Source organism: Heliangelus exortis, chromosome 12, assembly GCF_036169615.1.
Source record: "Heliangelus exortis chromosome 12, bHelExo1.hap1, whole genome shotgun sequence".
Taxonomy (NCBI): Eukaryota; Metazoa; Chordata; class Aves; order Apodiformes; family Trochilidae; genus Heliangelus; species Heliangelus exortis.
In genome coordinates this window covers 3,685,797-3,706,774 of record NC_092433.1, presented here as the reverse complement: position 1 = coordinate 3,706,774, position 20,978 = coordinate 3,685,797, and the positions used below count along the sequence as shown (strand labels likewise).

The 20,978-nt window shown below is 40.1% G+C and overlaps 2 protein-coding genes across 4 annotated transcripts in view; one reads left to right on the top strand and one right to left on the bottom strand.

Moving 5' to 3' along the window:
- Window positions 1–14,987, bottom strand: part of HDAC11 (histone deacetylase 11) — a 50,493-nt gene extending 35,506 nt beyond the window's left edge. Inside the window, exon 1 of one of the 3 annotated variants that reach the window (XM_071755487.1) lies at window positions 14,956–14,987. The gene's annotated coding sequence lies outside the window, so the exon portion shown is untranslated. Of the gene's footprint in view, window positions 1–14,390; window positions 14,512–14,955 lie in introns of those variants that run through there. The other 2 variants (XM_071755485.1, XM_071755484.1) reach the window with 2 other exon arrangements.
- Window positions 14,988–15,096: 109 nt separating this feature from the next.
- NUP210 (nucleoporin 210) overlaps window positions 15,097–20,978 on the top strand; it is a 68,998-nt gene continuing 63,116 nt past the window's right edge. The window contains exon 1 of the mRNA XM_071755481.1: window positions 15,097–15,342. Coding sequence (XP_071611582.1) covers window positions 15,185–15,342 — 158 coding nt within the window. The 5' untranslated portion in view covers window positions 15,097–15,184. The remainder of the gene's footprint in view (window positions 15,343–20,978) is intronic.

The window sequence follows — 20,978 nt, the reverse complement described above, 5'->3', positions numbered from 1 at the left end:
CACTGCACTCAGCCAAGCTGTGCTTAGGGGGGGGGGGGGAAGAACTAAAACTATAACATGAGGCATTTCAAAAGAAAAGTGACATACGTGGGGGAATGTGAGGGACATTCAGCGTTCATTTTTTAACAGTGAAGAATGCTCCCTCAAGGCATGGTGATTAAATTCCCTGAGGAACTTCTCAATGGTATATTTTATTCCATTTTTCTGCCACCTAAAGCAACATGTTTTTTTAAATGGACAAAAATACTATTGATCCAGAGTTGTATGTACTGCTCATAGAAATTAGAAGGTATAGTCAGGATTCTGCACCAGTGTTTGCTCTGTTTGCTCTGTGTTGTACCCAGGAAACTCCTAAGGAAGCCAGGAACCTGTGGAAGCTATAGTAGACCCCACCAGTAAGAAAATAAAGTGCCAATGGAGAGCTTACATTGGCTCTGTGTAGCCACAGCCTGATTCTGGGGTGCTCTGGTGGGTGGCCAGAGGAGCTGTCTGACAGAATCTACCTGACATCTAGTTGTGACAGATACTGCAGTATCACACCCCCATATCTGGGATGTGATCTGTGTTTATTTCCTTTAGAACAAAACAACAGTTCTTACTGCACAAAAAAAAAAAAATTCTATTGGGGAAGAACCATAAGTGATAAATATTAAGATATTTATATATTAGCATATAATAGAAGTAATATGGTGCACTCAGTACAATGTGACCCTATCCTGCTAGAAGCAGTAACTTTTTGGAAAGCATCAAAGCCAGGGATCCTTCATAATGTCCACACAGAGAATGTCAGAAAAAGATGACCCCCTTCTGTTTTCTTCACTGCCTTCCCTCTGACAAGCATTTACAATCAGAGCAAAACAAAAACATGCTTCTCAGCAAACTCCTCTGCATGTGTCAAGAGAAGTTCATTTCTTATTTATATTCCACAGGAAGTTATTTTGACAAAGACGTGCTGATCACACAATGTGATAGTAAAAAACCTTCCTCATTTCTAAGGCTAACAGGCAGCTCATCAGCTGAAGTCAGTGACCAGCTCTGAGCAGCCTTCTCAGATAGTTGCTGTGATTACAGCAATTTTTGTATTAGTGTTGCATTAATTGCAGCTTATACCATCTTGATTTGGGGGGTGTGGAGGTGCAGCAGCAGGTGGTGGAAGCTTTTCTTACTTCCCTCAGTACCAGAAAAGCTGCCAAAAATCACCAAAATGCTTAAAGCAATTCTTCTCCCTGCCTGCAGACCTGCTGTGTGTCACAGGCTTCTAATCACAGGCTTCTAATTCTTTTTCCTGCTCAGATAGGTGAAACTCACAAATATATCTGCTGCTCTCTCAAGCCTAATTATTTTTTTTTTTTCTAATGAAATAAGGGATGAACTTCAAGGTCAGCAAGTTCTGCTGGGTCAGCCTGTTTTTCTAGTGCTTCAGTGGAAATTATTTATCCCTGTGAAATCTATACATCCTTAAGTTATATGCCTGCTGTGAAAGATAGAAAATTTTCTAGTTGGGACTTGGCAGAGCCCCCAGGAGTTTGCAGCTTCACTTCTATGAAAAAAACTGTAGTGTCTGAGTATGGTGAACCTGAATAGGGAACAAAGTGTGTTCTTTCTGGGCTGTCCCCATTTGAGAGCAGTATCAGACTTGCCTCTGAAACAGAGTTCTTAATAATCAGGAGCAAATTTGTGAGCATCAAATGCTCACTGATAATGTGCTGCTTAAGGGGTGCTTGAGATTGGCACACTGTGGTTGGCATTACAGAATTTTTTCAATACATAATGTTAACAAAAATAAAAATCCAAACATACAAGTGTCAAAGTTCCTTGAGTGCACCCTTAGACCAGGACACTTTGGATGGGTAATTGTGAACTGTACATCTGTGGCTTAGTTACCCACCAGGGTATTTAGCAATATTAAGACCACCACTCTTACAATTCTGACTAACACAACTCTTCTGGCTTGCAGAAATGTTGAGATCTCTTCACTGGTGGTGGCTCTCAAATGGCTGGATGTGATGGAAATTAGTTATTCTTCTCCAGAGCATGGTTTGAATCATGTGCAGTAAATAAGCTTTCAGGGCAAATGTTTGAATAATGACAAGAAAACAAAACAGCCACACATCATCCTTTCTGTGCCCTTGAGAGGGAAGGGTTTTTTCTGGAAGGTATATACCAGCACTGTTTGAATGGGTAATGAAAGGTTACAAGTTCTTAATACATTTCTTTTTTTCACATATAGGTTTGCCCAAGTAATCTTATTCTGGTATTTCCTAACTTTTCAGTGTTTTTTAAATTTATTTTTTATAGTTTTTAGCATATTTTAATCTGACTTTGTCTGTATGCTTTCTAATATTTTCATTACAAGACTAGTATTTGGTGAAAAAGAAAAACAAAAGTGTCTTTGGGTTGTTTTCACCTGAATGGTCTACCTCCCTTGTAAAACAGTCCAAAACTGACTATATAAGCCAGTTTCAGTGCATTTCATCACTTTAAAAAGCCAAGATAACCAAGCCTTTGGGGAGGCAACTTCTTAATACTTTCAAATCTGTTTAAGCTGAAGGCCAGAAGTGTGTGATCAGTCATCACAAATCACTTTTATTCCACTGTAAATGCTCCACTCATTTGGTATGATGCCAGTGTCCTCCTGAGAAGACCACAAAACCTCAGAGCACAGTTTGGACTCGAGGTGAGCTGACAGATATGTCAAGCTACAGATAATTAGAAACAAACTTCCTAGTAAGTGCCTTGCTCCAGAAACAAAAGATTGTGAGCTACTCTGGAGAGGCTTGAAATCAGCTAAACAATAGATTTACAGAGATTGATGTTGCCTTCTGGCAGTGAAATATGCTTTGAGTTTCACTATGCTTCATCTTTCCCCCTTCCTGGAGTGCTTGTCCAGAGCTGAGTGACTGGCAGGGACCCAGGCAAGGAGAGGTTCTGTTTATTACTGTTTATTCCTTTCTAATTTTGGCAACATAGACACTGATTTGCTCTCTCAGAGCGTGTTCCTCCTTCCTGGCGTCTGTCTTGGAACACTGAGCAGTTTACCCACTTTGTTAATTATTAGACAATCACATTTATCTGCTGTTTCTATAAACCAGGACACATAGGATAGCTGGGAGAAAAGGGAGGAAGAAAAGGACTGAAGGACAGTTCCCTGCAAACTCAAAACTTGGGGCACCTTCTGTCTTTCACTATGATATATAAGCCTCTTGGACCAGCTTTATAAGTAAACTTTACAAAAAGCTAAATTTCAGAACTCTATTGAGCATATCTGTTAATTTCAACTGCATTACTAAGCCAAGTGTGTAGTTCCCATTTGTAATACCACTAAAATGTAATTAACATTATTCATTCATTATTTATTCATTATTTATTCATTATTTTATTTATTCGTTGCAGGCTACTGAGCTGGGGATTTGCTCTGTGATCAGGCAAAAGGCAACACAGATGAAGATTGAATGGTTAACTGCAGCAAAATGCAAACAGGTAACACATGTGAGTACATAACCAGATATAATCAATAGCCAGGTATAAATTCAGGTCACCAGCCTGAACTCAAAGTCTTGTGTTACAGAGCAGATAACCTCTGTTTTGGGAAAGATGTGTTGTTTCCTATCATCCCTAATGTGTTAAAAGACAAACTTTTTGAAAATTTTTCATTTCGGTAGAGAAAACATTAAAACCCATCTGTTTTCTGTTTGTCAATTCATCACAGTCCACTCTGGAAAAAAAACCACACAAAAACTAAAACAGGCAGATTTTTCTGCTTCAAAGATACCACAGTTGTCCTTCTAAGTTTTCTGTAAGTTTGGTCTCTACCCAGACAAAGCCAGTGCCTGTGGAAAGGCACGCAGAGTCTGCAGCAGGATTCAGGACAATATTTGCAACAACACCAACATTTTGATGGTGCAAAATGCAGGGTCTACACCTACTTCAGATACACTCATCTCTCAAATCCAAATTGATTAATGGCAAATTTAAATATGACAATTCAGAGGGGATGCAGTGTGAAAGGATAAGTGCATGAATAAATCCGCTGAGGGGCAGAACACTTGTAATTATAATGATGCATTTTTAAAAGAATTTGGAAAGTCCATAAAATATTTACAACCTTTATAGATAGTTTTTGCACTGAAGGCACACTCTACTGAATTGTTTGAAATTATATTATGTCCTTTATAAGAAGATATAGGACTCTAGACTCTAGTTTTCACTGAGATATTGCTTAATATTTGAATTCTAAAGCAAATGTTGTTTCTTGCAAATAAAGTACTTGCATATGCACATAGTCCTTCAATATAACTCATCCGTCTAGTTCACTGTAAGATGAAAATAAGGCAATAAGTTGGAAGGAAAAAACTCTTTATGGAGTTTTCAGCATAATTTTTAGTGAAATAAATCACAATCCCTAAAGCTAAGCAGATGCAAGATCAGGTCCACAAGAAACTCTATGAAGGTCAAAGAGAATGTGTTCTGTCCTCACAAAAACAAAGTACATCTTATTACAAAGCTATATAATAGCTAATGCAGGGTATTTTTTTTTTTAATTTGGGGTTGAAATTTAAAAATAAGGTCTATTCATTATTTTTACAGAAGAATCTAATTTGTCATCTTCTTTTCACTATGTGCTTTTCAATTTGAAAGGTCATTTCATTGTGATTAAACCAAATGGTAGTGAATAATTCACTACTGTTTTCCTTCATCCTGTCCAATTAATTAGTTAGAGCCAAAAGTCTCAAAGTTTCAAATAATAACAAATCTTTATTCAACTAATTGGTAATAATCAGACTGAAAGCTGTTACAGCAGGCAGTCAGGAACAAAGAAGATTCTGTTTGTGAAATGAGAACTAATAAGTGAAAAATTAATATTTAATCAACTTAAATATTTCCAAAAATGTAGGCATTCACACAGCATACTACTGGGAATCTCTATGTAATTTTATTTTAAAAACACAGAGCTAAAATTGGCATTCTGGTAATTAATTTACACTTTTGCATAAAAATACAGGGAGAATAATGCACAAAGTGAAACTACATGCAGCAGAATTGCTTTAAATCTTTTTTTCTTCTTTCTATGGATTATTTCAGATACCTAGGTACATAAAACAGCATGGCACCTGGGGATCTTATAATTTGAGATGCTTACTGTTTTTTACAAATTTGTTATTGCAAAATAAGCCAATATTGGGCTATATGAAGATTTTTCTAATATTATTCATGTGTTTCACAGAAGTTGTTGCAAACCTCTTACTTGAGAAAATGAAGACCAAATGTAGGCCCACTGTTACTAAAATGAGCCAAAATTTTTAAATTGCATGAAAACCTGTTGACAAACACCCTTCTGTGGTTTCCATTCTGGGTTACCACAACTATGAAAGCTGTTTGTAAATTCCAATGGAGAAAAATAAAAACTGCAATGTCAGAATTCATCTTAGAAAAATATTTAGTCTTGTAGGATTACTGTTGCTTAGTGTGTAACTAACCTTGGCTCTAACCTCAGCATGTGAAATGCTAATGAATTTATGAGTTGATCTTCCTGTCTTTTTATCCCCTGATTGGTATGCTTGTTATGCAGAGAACTGATCTGAGATGGTGAGAACTTAGTCAAAAGGAAAAAAAAAATATATGTAAAAGAATAAGGAAAATGGGAAAAAATGAGAATACAAATGTGTCTCCAGGATCCCAAGAGGGAACCTTTATAAATAAGATAAAAACAGCGTTATCAAGATGCCAGCTCGTTAGGAGACATAAAAAGGAAGATTGATATTGATGTGTTTAGGGTAATCATAAATGAACAAAAGTAGGATGATGACATCTTGTAGAGAGCAGATCTTGTCTTGATGATTCGACAAGAGAGTATCACCAAAATGCACAAAGCTTGGTAATGAAAAGCAAAGGGAAGCAAACTGTCTTCACAGATTCCTACACAGCCCAGCATGTATTAATAATAATGGGCTTCCAGCTTCCTGTGTCAGAAACCAAATAGACTTGAAGATTAATTCAGGAATTATTAGAGACACAGCCCTCTCCTTTCACATGTCACATGAGATGGAATGACTCTGGCTTACTGTAAAGTTTAAAGTAAAACTGGAGCTAATATTTTTCCACTGTACTGTGGGTCTTTTCTACGCTATTTTCTTGCATTACAACATCTTAGATTTTGACTGCTGCTGGGCACTGAGAAGAGTTTTAAATTGTCCTGGGTGCTCTTTTTCCCTTGGCAGTTAGTGGTAAGTTAAAACAGGACTATGTGTGCAGGCAGTTCAGATTTTTCATTCTGATGTGCTCTGCCTGGCATTTGTCAATGTCTACATTTCCTCAACCACTATGCTGCCTATTTGTCCAGTTCTGTTTCCTTGAAGCTCATCACAGCCTTCTCTTACAAAGACTTACACTAAATAATTTTGTCATCTGCAAATCCTGCTGACCTTATTTTTCTGTTCTACTGCTCATTTCTGCCTTTGTGGATAATTAACGAATATATTAAATACTACCTAGAGTACTGATCTTTGGGACATACTAATATTAACTCCCACTCAATTGAAAACTGACAGCCTAATGAATTAAATTCTCTGCATAAGAACAACAGTGCTGACAGTGAAAGTCTAGATCAGTTGTGCTTTATCCCTAATCTGAAGGAAAAAAAACAAACATGAGCACCCAAAATTCTACAAGTACCTGCAATTTACATTGACTTTTATGTGACTTGTGAGAAGAACAGACTACCTAAGGAAAAAACAAAACCAATTTAAAAAAAGAAAAAGAGAGAGAGAGAGGAATTGCCACCTCTGCAAACCTGTAAGCCTGTTTCATTTGCTGATTACAGAATCATGGAGCTATCAAACACTACCTTGAACATTTTTTCCCCTGTGAAATTGTTAAAAGTGCCTTGGCTAGAAAATCCTTGGAACACCAAAACTCATTTAGGTATTTGCTCCAGAGAGGACAAGGTATAGGATCTATAGCTAATCAAGCCTGAAGTAAAAGATGAACAAAATGAGCCAAACTGATGACTGCTACAGCTATAGTCATGTTGGCAGGACATGCTTCCCTGCCAAACTCATTTACTTCTTTCTAGATACCAGAAACTTTCTCACATTTCTGATACATTTAGACAATATCCATAGCAGACATTTCTGTAAGCAAAAAAACAGACTTCACCAAGCCACACAAAAGAGGGTCAGGTTTTCAGTGTTCTTCCACTGTTACAAAAATATATTAAAACTTAGATGTGCTATAAATATAAGCAGAATATCTAAAGTTATTTCTGAAAGTGTCCAGTCTGTAAAAAAGAGTGTAATTTATACACCAGCTTTACAATACTCTAATGAGTGTCTTCTAAATACAAATCCTGTTGTTTGAACTTTGTACCAACAAAGCTGGAAGAATAATACAAAAAATACTAATGAATATTCACATGCTCTTGAAATGAACTTTCTTCAGTCCTGAACATTTTGAGAGTTTTAATAGCAGAAATGCTCACAAAAAACATGCAGGAGCAATAATGCATTTAAATGGTCAGTACTTTAAAAACTTGTATTATTGGGCTAATAGGCTTTCTCTAGGAAGTCATGAAGATTTTGGGGAAATGTGTATTGTCTTACTAAAGTTTTCAGTGTTGCTTCTAGTCAAAGCAGATTCCTTTACTTAGAAGAAGATTTTAAAAAGTACCTGGAGGCTGATACAGGTTCGTAATGCGTGATGCTGAGAAAATTCTGCTACAGTTTTAAATTTTAAAAAAAGCATTCTTTTCAGTCCTATTGTCCTGTTCAGTACACACTCAATCATCTGGATCACCAAATAAAACCCAATCTCAAAGCTAAATTAGGGGCCTAAACATAAGTGAAGGTCACTGTAACTGGACTAGCCTATCCTTTTGGGGGCCATGCAGAGTAGGGCAGCAGTCTGTGAGCCCTAACTCTTCCCCAAATATCCACCATGGCAGTTTAGATGTGTGTTGTACAACATTGGGCCAGGTGGTACCCAGCTACTGTTCTCAGATTTGCAGGAGACTTTTACATGCACAGCAGCCACATGCATCATTTTCAGGTGCCCAGCAAGAGCCCATGCTCCTGTTTTGCCAACAGGTCCAGTCAGCCTCTGAATCTCACTCAAATCACAACCCCAGACATGATAAAGGCCACCCAGAAAACCCATACACTAGATTGGGAAGGTGCTTGGTATGTTAGACAGTGATATTGAGTGTTAAGAATAGAATTTCTAGCATAATCTTAGCTTAATCTTGGCTTTTAGGTGCACATCTGCAAACTGGGATTTAGGGGCAGCTGTGAAAACACATGAATCAGGGAGCTGTGGTGAGCTGGCAGTGTAAGATGCAGGACAGAAAGGGCAAAAATGAAATGAGACTTGTATGTAACTAGGGTAAGCCAGAGTCAACACAGAAACACAGAATATGTATGCAGGGAGAAATGTCCACAAACAGCAAAATTCAGACCTCAGTTTCAAAGGCCATGGAGTTTAGCTTGCTGTGCCATACTTTGCTATCCTGGGCACAATTTTACTCATGCAAGCTGTGTCTGTGTTGCTGGGACTAGACCTTGATTTGCCAAGATTCTGGAAGTATTTTTCAAAAACAAAAGACCTTTAAAATCTCTGTCCACTGCCTCACTATCTGCAGTGAATTTGTCTCTGTGACTCTGTATTTAATTTTGGGTTTTTTTGTTACAGATCTGCAGTTGCAAATTCATATTGAGGGAACTTTTTTGCTTCAAGAATTATATATTTTCTTCAGTGCTGAATATTCTATTCCCTCTGGTAACCTGACTGGGAGGTGGCCTACCTGGAAGCCTGACCCTGAAAGAAATTCAGGAGACCAATTCAGTTCACTTCAGTGCAGCGTGCACATGATCTGTTAAATTCTGCTGTATATGCTGCACCTCCTGCTTTCCTACTAACTTTCTGCTGCAGTAACTGAAATCTCCTTTGGAAGGACTCATTACGTACACAACAGAATCTGTGTTGGGTTTTTTTCAAGGTCAGCAAGAAGTGCTGAATTTGTTGCACTTGTGCATATGGAAATGGAAAAAAATAATTATTTTGAATAAAAATTACAATGCATACTATATACTGCTATATGTATTAAATATAGACTATATATATATGGAGAAAGACAGAGGAGGTCTGACATTCTTTCTGTGTAGGTACAGAAGCCCTCTACATCACTGCCAGTACTGCCAAAAATGAGGTCAGAAGACTACAGCAGGAAGGGAATAGGAAAAATAGAAAAAATGATCGAATTTGATAAACTGTCCCATGTCAGTGTTTCAAGCATAGAAATCAACAAACCAATTCAAAACATCTAAAATGACACAGAATTATTGTACAAGATTACCCACTTAAATTTCTGAGGTATTCATAACACAATGTGCAACCAAGTAACCTTGAAATGATCACCATTCACTTCCCTTAGTACTATTAACTAAGCCATTAAGCATACTCGCATGCCTATTTATAAATTGCATTTATTATTTTCAAGATTTAAGACTCCTGTGTGTTCCTAAATTTCCCTGGTGTCTTTAAAGCAGAAACAAGCAGGTTAGGATTTTTGTTTGTTACTTTTCTCATCTTGTGAATTCTCCTCACTCAGGCATTAATTCAGTTGTTCAGTGAATAGCTCATTAATACGATTTCTATCTGGGTATAAAGGCACACAGCAAAAGCACCCTTATGTAACAGTTTGAAAAGACAGCTATAAATAACCTGCTTTAAGAACCATAAATTTACATTAGAAAGGTAGATAAACTCTGAAGTGAGAAACGTTTTTTTTTATCTGATGTTACTGTTTCATAATCTCGGTGTTATCAGATTCTTCCTGAATAATTTAGTAAGGTCTTGGGGTTTTGTAAGATCTGGGAAAGTCTTGCATATCAAATGGATTCATACGACAGGAACAGAGATTGAAGAGGAGCTACATTTCTCTTTTGAGACTCCATCTTACCTGGTACACATTAAAAAACTCCAGGTGACATCCCTGGCAGATTCAACTGTGCAAAGAACAGCAGGATTGGCCTTTATTTTATGGATTTTCTAAATACAAGTGCTCCATTCTGAATAAACTGAAGGAAATCAACCTTGCTGGAATTTTAACTTTTCCTTCCTTATTACCTTAACTGGCTGCTTTAATTTTGCCAATTTACTGAATTTTTGCCTTCCTTTGGCCAAATACCATCTCTTGGGAGGAAAATTTGGTTATGCTTTGGCATAACCAAAACATTCAGTGTTATGATTGCTATCAACCCACCATTATCTCTGTAGAGAACAGTTCTAAGGCTGAAAGGAGGTCCTCATCAAATCTTTAATAAGCATTTGAAGATAAATTTGATAGAAAGTCTAACACAGTAAATGGAATGTGATGTTTACTAGTGGAGAAAGTGATAAAGGAATGTTGTTTTATGCCCTCTGTAAGCCTATGATACCTATTTTAAATAACAAAGTGGAATTCCTCCTCTTACAATTCAATCTCTGCAGGTAGGCAGCAGCAGCTGAAGACAGACATCATGCAGAGGCTGGAACCTTTCCCATGCACTTGGGGAGCAGGATCAATGTCTAATTAATGACCTTTGCCAGTCAGCCTTAACAGCTGTGAACGTTTGTATGTGTGTCAGATCTTCCACTTAATTTCTGAATAATGGATGGCTATAACCACATGCTCAGATACAATCATCTGTGAAGCACAAATCCCCATGAGCCTTTTGCTAGTACTAAAGGTGTAATCTTTTTCCTCTGATGACTGGTTTTAAAGTACCTTTTCATATATCAGACTACTCTAAATATTTCTTTAACTGATGTTCCTTTGGTAAGGATATTTTGCAAGGCTCTGGAGCTGTAAGGATAAAACCAGGAAGCAAACTAAGCAGGAAAAAAGCACAGCAATGAAAACCACAGCACAAAGGTCAGCCAGGAAATACACGATAAGCACTGTACTTTGAGATCTGCAATGGGCAAGACAGGGCAGCTGAAGAGTTGCAAGATGCAGCCCCATAAGGAGGAAGGAAAATGCCCATCTTTCCCAGTGATTTTTGCAGGATGCTGTTTTGTTCCTTAGGTTAAACACAGACAGCATCAAACAAAAAAAGGCCCATCACTGTTATTCTCACATCAAGTTCCTATTCCCAGACCACTTTCTTTCCTCAAGTCTATTAACCTGCCCTTTTCATCTCTTTTTCAGCCTGGTGTAAGTGACTTCCCATTTCTTCTTAACCAGAGTTTCACCCCTGGAGGAACAGCTTTTTCATTAAATGTGTTACTATTACTTTCCAGTCACTCTCTAGACCTTAAATCAAATATTGTTTTATTTGAGAGGTTCATGAGCATGACAGTGCAGAATCATTTGTCATGATTCTACTTTGTGAGCTGACTCTTCCAGTTGAATTTAAGTGTTTCTACAATTAAATAGTAGGCAAAGCAGTTAGCTGCTGATACTAATTTTTTTTTTACTTTTCTTTTGTTTTGAAAGGAGCAATTTAAAATATTTTAAACTATTCATACATTTTAAAATATGAACTGCCTGAAAATAAAGTCAGGTGTTCCTCAGCCAGATGGTCTTTAGGTACCCATTTCCCCCCTGAGTGAATTCTAGAACCTGAGGTTTTCTTCAAAATTTGTCAGACTCAGGCCTCAACCCAGGAAAGCAGGTATGCATAACCCTGGTATGACAGACATGCTTGGTTCTCACATCAGGTTGGTTCAGCTTTCCTGAACCCCTCAAGCCCTTGTACTGCCAAAAGACAGGAGATGCACAGATTGTACACCTGTGAGATCTGAGGCTGGGGGAGCACTGATGTGATTCAAGGCAGGCAAAAAGGCACTGTCATCACTCCACCCTTCCAATGCTTTCTTTCTTCGAGCACATATTTAAAATTATTTCACTGGGAACAGATCACTTCATTATATACTTCATGATATACAGATTTTTCTAGCTTTATAAAAAATTTCTTTCCATCAGAAAATGATTGATTCAGAAGATTTAATCCAAGAATGTCTCCTTGCTTCCTTAGGAGTGTTTTCAGATCTTCAAACCAGAAAAGTGAGTTTGAAAAGTCTTTCGGTAATTCTCCCCCTTTTATTTTTGTATTTCAGTAGAAATATTATCTGTGGCTTTTTATTTACTGAATGTATTTCGATTGCCTCTTAAACATCATTAAAATGTAATTCTTTCACAAACAGTTCAACTTTTTGCAGAATAACCATTTATTGTTTGCCTTTATCCCTCTCACAACTAAGCAGCTCATTACAGTACTCCCTCTGTTGTTCTATAATTGTGCTCTTTGTGACAAAGAAATTTCCATTTTTGTTCTTTATCAGAGTTACTCAGGTGCACATGGATGTCCATGTAAAACAATCTGCTATTCCTAATACATCTAGCCAGTTCTCAGCCATGCCAGCTAACCACCCCACTGGCTGGAGCCATTTTTACATTCTTTGCACTGTCATTCAGTGTGAGAAGGATCTGCTGACTCCATACTGGTCTCATCACTGCAGTATGGAAAAAGAAAGTAGAGCACTGCAGCAACTATGCCATGTCAACCCATGATTTTTGCAACTTCTGACCAAGCATGCAGCTGCACCTCCTGCCTCTCAGCCTATTCTTCTCTATCCAAAATAGTCTGTGATGCTAAGGCTCTGCTGCAAGGCATGACCTTCAATTTCAGTAAGCAGAACATTAATAATTTTACTGTTCAACAGAAACTGCAGAGTTGCTCATCAATGTCTCCTGCTTTATTGTACTCCTACAATTGCTTAGTATGGTTTTGAGTATGCTCTGAAAGATGTGTCAGACTTAATTGCTGTACTCAACTGTCATGTTTCATCAATAAGCTTTAAGGTTCTAAGTGCACTTTGCTGTTCCTTATGAAAATCATTCAGGTCTAAGAAGTATTTAGAAACAATAACTTTCCAGTAATGCTCATCACTGAACACTGCTGATGAAAGAAAGTAAAGACATATTTAGACTGTAAAACCTACTTTTAAAAGCTGGGAAGCACTGTGATACAGACATTTTTTTTCACCTTATTCAAAGCACAGGATGCAAGGTACTCACTATCTACTTATCTACTCAGTTTAAATTAAACTGTAAACACACTGTTCTGATTAATCATGGGATATTTTATCACATCCTGCCCTAATATTTGAGTCTTCATAACATGCCTATGAAGAAAGGTTACAGACTGATTGGCAGAAAGAGTAAAGAAAAAAATAACTCCGTATTTTGGGGAGCAATTTAAGGTGTAGGGGCTTGATTTGCCAGAGCTTTTCATACCATATATCTTTCTGGGCTCTGCTCCAGTGACTTAAATTGCAGCTGTAAAGTTCAGCTCTTCTCTAAATCAGACCACACAATTTCCTGATGTGCAATCAAAAATGAGTAATACACAAACAGAAGCCGCAGTGAGAAGTGAACTGTCCAGCAGCACATAGTCCTCTGGACAGAAAATGGAATAGCTTTGCTGAGGTGCTGATAAGTAAAATACTAGCTGAATACATACAGGAAAAAAAAATACTCCCAGGTAAATAAAAAATCCTAGATAAATTAGTTATTCAGAATTGATGAGAATTGGTTAACTTCTGTAATACCTGAATTTGAACTGGGTAGTGTCCCAGGTGATGTCCACAGACAGCAAATGGTCTTCCTGCACAGAATTTAACTACCTTAATTTCAAGATGATTTTCCCCTTTTAAAAAGTCCCTTCTCTCTGCATGTATATACCATCTCTCTGTCATAGTTAAGGACAGCCAGATCTTCATCACAGTAACTTTACTCACTAAATAGCTTTAACTAGTTCCTGGAGTATGATCTTGCCCATGCACCATGAATGGTGAAGATATCCTACCATTAAACCTGGATTGAAATGATGATACACATCAATGCATAGTGACAAGAACAAATTAAGATTGCAATACCAGCCTTTTGACTTACAAAATATAATGGTATTTCAAGAGTACTTTCCAGTTTGTTCAAAGTTTCTAAAAAAGCAAATTATTAAATACACAGAAATTCCACTCTATGGAATCATGTTTATCCCTACATAAATCACCAGTTTAAGTCTTCAGCAAAGACATCTGCAAAGTGTACTGAGTACTACAATGCCATCCACTACAAAGTATAAGTCCAGTCACTACTAGGAGGGAAAAGAAACATTTTGAAATCTGGTTACAAAATAAGGTAAAAAAAACTAATCAAAATGAGACCTGCAATTTCTAAACTCCAGTCCAGGCTCCGAGCACACTTTAAAGGATTAAAAATCTGTCAGTGATGGCTAAAACTTCCCTCCCTCTTCTCCTTCTTCCTACATTGTCCTAGTTCCTATGGTGTTACACCACACTTTTGAGTAATACACAGAAGGTTGTGTTAGGCTGATGAAATCTTAGCTACTTACTGTGCTCCTTGGAGGAGCTCCAGACCTCAGCTGCTTGTGGTGTTCACCTGGTTTGCAGAGTTCACGTACCACCAAGTTCCTTGTCTCAACTTCTTCACCTTTTTCTGCACTTTGGTCTGCCTACCATTTTTTTCTCCCAAAGGACATAAAGAATACAGGAAAATAAGTCCTAGTTGGAGGGTATAAGGGGATTTTTGTAACAAAAGTGTTTGCTCAGCTTAGCTGTTAGCATCACCGAATGTACCACAACGGGAGTACATAATGTCATGTAACTCCCATATCCTCGGTGGATTTTTTAAAAAGTTTTTTCGAATCCATAGAATTTAATCAATTTTGGATTTTTTTAACCTGTAGGGGTTTTTTTTGTTTGTTTTTAAAATCCACCCCCTCACCCTTCAGCAGAGCTTGCTGAGGGGGCTGCCCGGGTGCAGGCAGCCTGACACCCCCCAGTCTTCACGGGGGGTGAAAATCGCACGTGTATGAAGAAAACCCCCTTCCCGCCCAGCTCCTCAAGCCGCTCCCACCCTGCTGTACCCCGACAGGAGCCTTTACACCCGCCAAACACCTACAGTAATCCAACCTCCACCGCTGGCGCCGCTCCAGAAATTACCTCAGGGAGGGCGGCACCGGCCCGGAGGGGCGGAGGGGGAGAGGGGCCGGGCCTGCCCCGAATGCCTGCCCTCTCATGGCCCCCCCGCCCCCCGGGGCGCCCTGCCCCGCCGCTGACGTCCCTTGCCCGCGGCGGGCAGCCGCTCTTTCCCGCCCCCACCGGCGGCTGCTGCCCGGCGAGGAGCATGGCTCCCCCGGCGCCTCAGGCGCTGTCTCTTCTTCTCCTCCTTTCCCTCCATCTCACCGCCTCCTCCAAGCTCAACATCCCCAGGGTGCTGCTGCCCTTCACCCGCAGCACCCGCGTCAACTTCACGCTGGAGGCCAGCGAGGGTTGCTACCGATGGTGAGTGCAGGTGCCACCGCCCTTTTGTCCGTTGCTTCTCTCCCCCCTCAGCCGCCTGGATGCACCTGCGGCGTTTCCTCAGCCCGCGGCGGGGAAAGGCCGGACCGGACCGCTCCGCTCCTCCCGTGAGGGAGCCCGCAGCGCCGGGCCTCCCCTCGCCGGTTTCACATTACTTCGGGTGCTTCTTGGGGTGTCCCAGCAGCCTTGAGAAAGAAATGGAGATGATCCCTGAGGGAAGAGGCTTGGTGTTAACAAAACATCGCTGTGTTGTTTGTTTGGTTGTTTTTTTTACTTCCGCGGGGGTTAAACCCGCTGGAGTGGGGCGCTGTCTTGAGGCCGGGTCGGGGAAGGCCCTGAGGGGAAGGTCCCTGCTGCGGGGGACCTTCCCGCCTTGGCTGGGTGCCCCGCATGCGCCTCACACCGCACCGGCACCCACTGTGTACCCTACACACAGGCACCCTGCTTCTCCCACGCACACCCACCCACCCTTCTCCTCGGACCCCACACACGCCCACCCAGCCTCCACATGCCCTGGGTGCTCATCCTGCTGCCTCTGTACCCACAGCGCACATGTGCTTTCCCTGCAGCCCCACGCGTGTAGGAACAGCACCCAGGGCTTGGGCTGCTGCTGGTGTAGAAGTTTCCCTTTCCTGGGCTGTGGTCAGTAATGAAGTTCTAGCAGCTTTGGGTTCGTGGGTTAGGCAACACCCTGAACACATCACCTGGGGACAACAAAGTTAAGTTTTAAAAGATTAAAGCTTTTCTGATTTCCTTTTGGAGGTCTTGGTGCTGAACACATGGGCTGCACTGAAGGGACTTCCTTGCTGGCAGTCCCTGTCTTGCCCTGCCTGAGGGGGAGGCCTGGGACCAGGCTCATGGAAGACAGATTGGGTTGTGTTGGGCACCAGGGGCTAAAGGCAGACACCACGGTGTGTTAGAAACTGTGTCACAGTCTTCATGTTAAACAAATGCCACCCAATCCTCATCCTTCCTTTAATATGCCAGAATTGTAATTTGGATCTGTAATGAGCAGGAGATACAGATACTGAAAAAAATATGGCAATCAAGATATGTTTAGAATGATGATTCTTATGGGCCAGATTCCCCTGTGTTTAGCAGTTTTGAGTCGTTATTTGTGGCTGACTGTTACTGAAATAAATTTTATAGGGCTATGATTTCACTCTGTATTAGTGTATTTACATGGTGGTCCTACACTTATTCTTGGGCTGGCTACAAGCCTGTGATCTAACAGCTTATATGTTTGTGGGTGTTTCCACTCAGGAGCATCATCAGTTTCTCCAAAGTTGACTGAAAGGAAGTTACTAGATGAGCAGCTTGTGGTGGTACAATTTAATTTTTATACAGACCATTCTAGTGAAAATCCTAGAAGTGTGGGGTTTTTCTTATTCTTACTCTGATCTTTACAGGCAAATGAATCATTGAAAGGATTTGGTTTATGCAGTGAAGTATGTTGTAAAAAGCTAAAACTCAAACACACTGAAGCCCTAGTAAAAGCTAGGAGGTGTAAACTCTGTCCTGTTTTGCCAGCCAGCTTCCAGGTGATGCTGGGCTGGCTGCAGCTATTCCTGCTTGTGCCAAGTGCTGCCAGCTGTCAGAGGTCTAGACTTTGGCAAACTGAAATTTACACGTGAAAAGTTACGAGATTGTACTCAATACCAGATTTGGTCTACAAGTGTGTCTAAGGAGGGTGATCTGTAGACACTTCAGAGCAGTTTATATGGGTGCCAGGTGCCAGCAACTGGTCATACCCCTCATGCAGAGAGGCTTCAAAATGCTTTTCCATCCTCTTCCTCTGTCTGCCCTCCAGAGATTAATTTTGGTTGAAAATTAAGGAAGCTATGAAAAGTTCATATAAAATGTGTAATAATTTTCTGTACCAGGGTTGTAGATGTCTGTTTATTCACTTCTGCTTTGCTGGGTCTGACAGGATGTGGGTGTTAAAACACAACATGTGCTTTCAAACCCATCAGAAGGAAGCAGTAGCTCTGTGTGTGTGTGTAAGAGCAGAACCAGTAATGCTTGTCCAGGTGCTCAGCAGTTTTCTAGATTGCATCTGTCACTCTCTCTCCCCCTACATCCTTGCCCCTGCAGGCCTTGCAGCTGTTGGAGGAGAAGGCAACTCCACAGCTACTTGATGACAAGTTTCCTGTGTTAAAGCTGTCAGTAGTAGCTGTTAACTGGAAGGAGGTCTTTAAAATGAAGAAGTTAGCAAGTACCAGAGGTAAGGACTGCAGAAACAGTGACTATTCCTCACCCAGAATTTGTAAAATGATGGGTGGGTTTGCATGCATGAAAGCAGGAATTTGGAAGGGAAATGGTAAGATTGAGGCCTTTGTGCCTGGAGAGGGGACTGAGGTTGTGCAGTATGGATGATTGCAAGGTTACAAGTGTAAAGCTGTTCTCCTACAGCAGCATCTGTCTTCAAAAGGCAACCTTTGAATATTTCAAGGACTGCATTACTCATCTCAAACATTCAGAATTCATACCTGACTGTCCAATTTTGTGAAAAATCAGTCTGTCATCAGTTATGTTGTGACCTTATTTCTTTCCAGCTTCCCTTTGAGGGTTCAAGTTCAAAGTGATTGCAGTGGTGCCTAAGAATTCCAGTCATTCAAAGGGAAAAGGTCAAATTTTATCATCATCCCAGCACTCTGTGAGCAATGATGAAGTTACAAGCATGTCTTTAAACTATTTTCTGATTTTGAAGGTGCTCATACCTTTTGGAGTTTGGGTTGCCTTTATGTTGCAACCAGTTTTTGGTGAAAGCTTTGTTTTCAAAGCATACAGTGCTCCTATCTGTAAATATTGTACATGGAACTGTCTTCAGGGATAAAACACAGTCTGTGTGGGTATATTTAGCATTGAAATTACATCTGTATTTATCTTTTCATTACCTTAATCCAGAAATTATACCTGGAAGAACGAAAGCATTCAGAAGAATTCTTTGAAATTTGCTTTCTCATAATAACATTTGGGGAGGGGGTGGAAGGAACACTCAAAACAAAAAAAAAAATATTTTCCCCCAAGGTATACAGCATGTCATGGGCTATTGATAGCAGAAATAATCTGTAGGGTATGAATATGCTCACATGTCTGTAACATTATTTCATATGTTGTAGAATTGAGATACAGGGTAAGAACTGGTGGAAAGTTTAAGCTTCAGGAGTGAGTTTTGAGGAATACAACTGACTGAATTTGAACCCTTGGAAGTAAGAGGTTTTGCTATGGAAAGGTTACAGCTGTAGGAAACTTAAAAGGTGATGATGGTCCTGCACAATGTTTGTTGCAAATACAACAGAGGGTTTATTGCCACCCTAAATAAGAGTCTGTGTGTGCTACTGGAGCCCTCACTGAGGAGGTTCCAGCAAGATGACTGCTGTTGAGAGGGAGTGGCAAGGTGGCAAAGCACTGGAGTGAGAGATCCAGTGTTGAGTGGTGTCTGAGCACAGCTGCCCAGAGAACCCAAAACCTACACAGAGTGCTTCTGTTGCAGTAGCTGGCTGGCAAAGCTCATTTTCTAGCTCCTTATCTTGTCATGTTTCTCATACAGGGTTGTAAATTGATCTTATCACTCCGTGGGCTGTATGTGGTGGCTTACGTGTTTTCAAAATCTGTATTAGAGTGCTGCTGCTTGAGGTCTGCTGCTTTGCTATAAAACTGACAATCTCATCTCTGATAATCTGGGGGGTTGTTGTTGTTGTTCTGCGAATTGCCTCTTATACCACGGATCTAAAAAAACAGTGAAAAATGTTTTGTGTGAGATACCAACTGCTAATTTCCGTATTCTGAAATGACAACTTAAATAAAGATCTGTATCCCCTGGTAACCTTACCTCTTCAGTTCTCACCTGCTCTGCATTTCCTACTTATGAAGCCATTAGCAGGCAGCAAAATGTTCTCCCTCTCCCTGGGAGGTGCCTGTGGTGCTGGCTGCCAGGTAGGCTGGCTGTGCTGCAGGCTGGGCTTTCCCAGCATGGCCTCAGGCTTTTGTCAAGACCAGAACGAGCTCAGAATGGGGTTGAGATACCTTGGCAGGTACAGTGAAGATGGGCTGTGCTGCTGCAGCTCAGCTCTGTGTTATCTGAGTCTGTGGGCTCAAGGCCAGAGCAGATAGTGTGAGTCTGTAGCATCGATGTTCTGCCAGAGATGAAGAGGCAGAAAAAATAATTGTGTGTTTTGTGGGTTTTTTTCTCTTAGCTAATGTGTCCACCTGCAGTACAGGTTTCTGTTGAAAAAACTATTTTTTGACAAAAATCTGAGTACAAGATGGCTGGAAGGAGGACAGAAATAGTAGGGACTGTTGTACTGTTGTTGATTTTAGGCAGCTTTTGTCACTGAACATCCATGAAATGGTTTAAGGCTTTTGCTCTCTTTGGATGTGGGTCTTGCCTTAGTAATTGAAGCTTTAAGGGTGTCTACATGTGAGAAAGTTTAAGAGAATGGTTAATTTGAAATAAATGCAAAGTGTGACAGTTATGTCTTGGAAATAAGCTGCTAATTTTTAGTTTTATTTTCCAGTTTGAAATCAAGCTAAGATAATTTCAGAGCAACTTGTGTACACCAGCCTTTATTCATTGCATTCTCTTAGTAGGGAGATGCCTGTCACTAGTGTGGCATGCTGTTCTTCTTCATGCAGCACATCCAGTAAAGTGCTTTGGTCACCAGGTGATTTGGCAAAGTATCCAGGTTACAGTTGGGTATCTGGGTTGGATTAACTCTGCTTCCTTTGAAGTTAGTGGGCATGCCAGCTGATCATCATTACAAAATCCCATGAACAAAAGCTTTATCCTTGGCTCCTGTGTTGTATGGTATTTCCATTTGCTTTTAAAGCAGAGATGGATGGAAGATTTTTTTTACTGCTTGCTTTTTTTCCCACTACAGTAATAAACATCTCAGGAGAGGATGGAGTGAACAACAGAGAGATAATCTGCCACTGTGTTGTGAAAAATCCCTAGGATTCCCTAAGAGGAAACTCTGCCAGGCTCCCTCGGTGTTTTCCTTCGAAATGGGTTCAGTTCCTATATCTCTGGTTCTCTGGGAATCTCTATCATATAACTACAGTTTCTTAAATCTTGTTTTGTTCTGGCTCTTGTGTCTCTTTTTTCATCTTTATATGTCAACAGTGTTAGTCCCAGGAGAGCCTAGAAAGAAGGTAAAAATAGCTAAGGTATTGGGCAATCCAATCTTACCAAACTCTTCAAAACCTTTACTCTTCAGTTTCCCTTTGGCTATGTATCTGCCCACATGCCTGATACAAATTCTAAAACAATTGACAGTCATAGTGCGTATCCACAAAGGTGGATTTTTGCTAATTTAGTTGGTTGAGTGTATTTTAAGGAGCTGAGAAAACTCTGAAATGCTGAAGCACTATGAATCAACAGAGTATTAGTAAAGAGAGAGAAAGGGTAATATTTGCCTGGTCTTTAAACTAGCTGATAGACAAATTAAGCACAATCCCCTTGGAGTATTCACACATGATATTACAGAACACTTCATCAAAAAACGCAGGCACAAGTCTGGGTGGTTCTGTAGATACAGTCTTGGTGCATGGTTTTATGTCCAGAAGAGCAGACAAAAATCATGAATGAAGTGGAAATAAGCAAGAGGATGTCTATC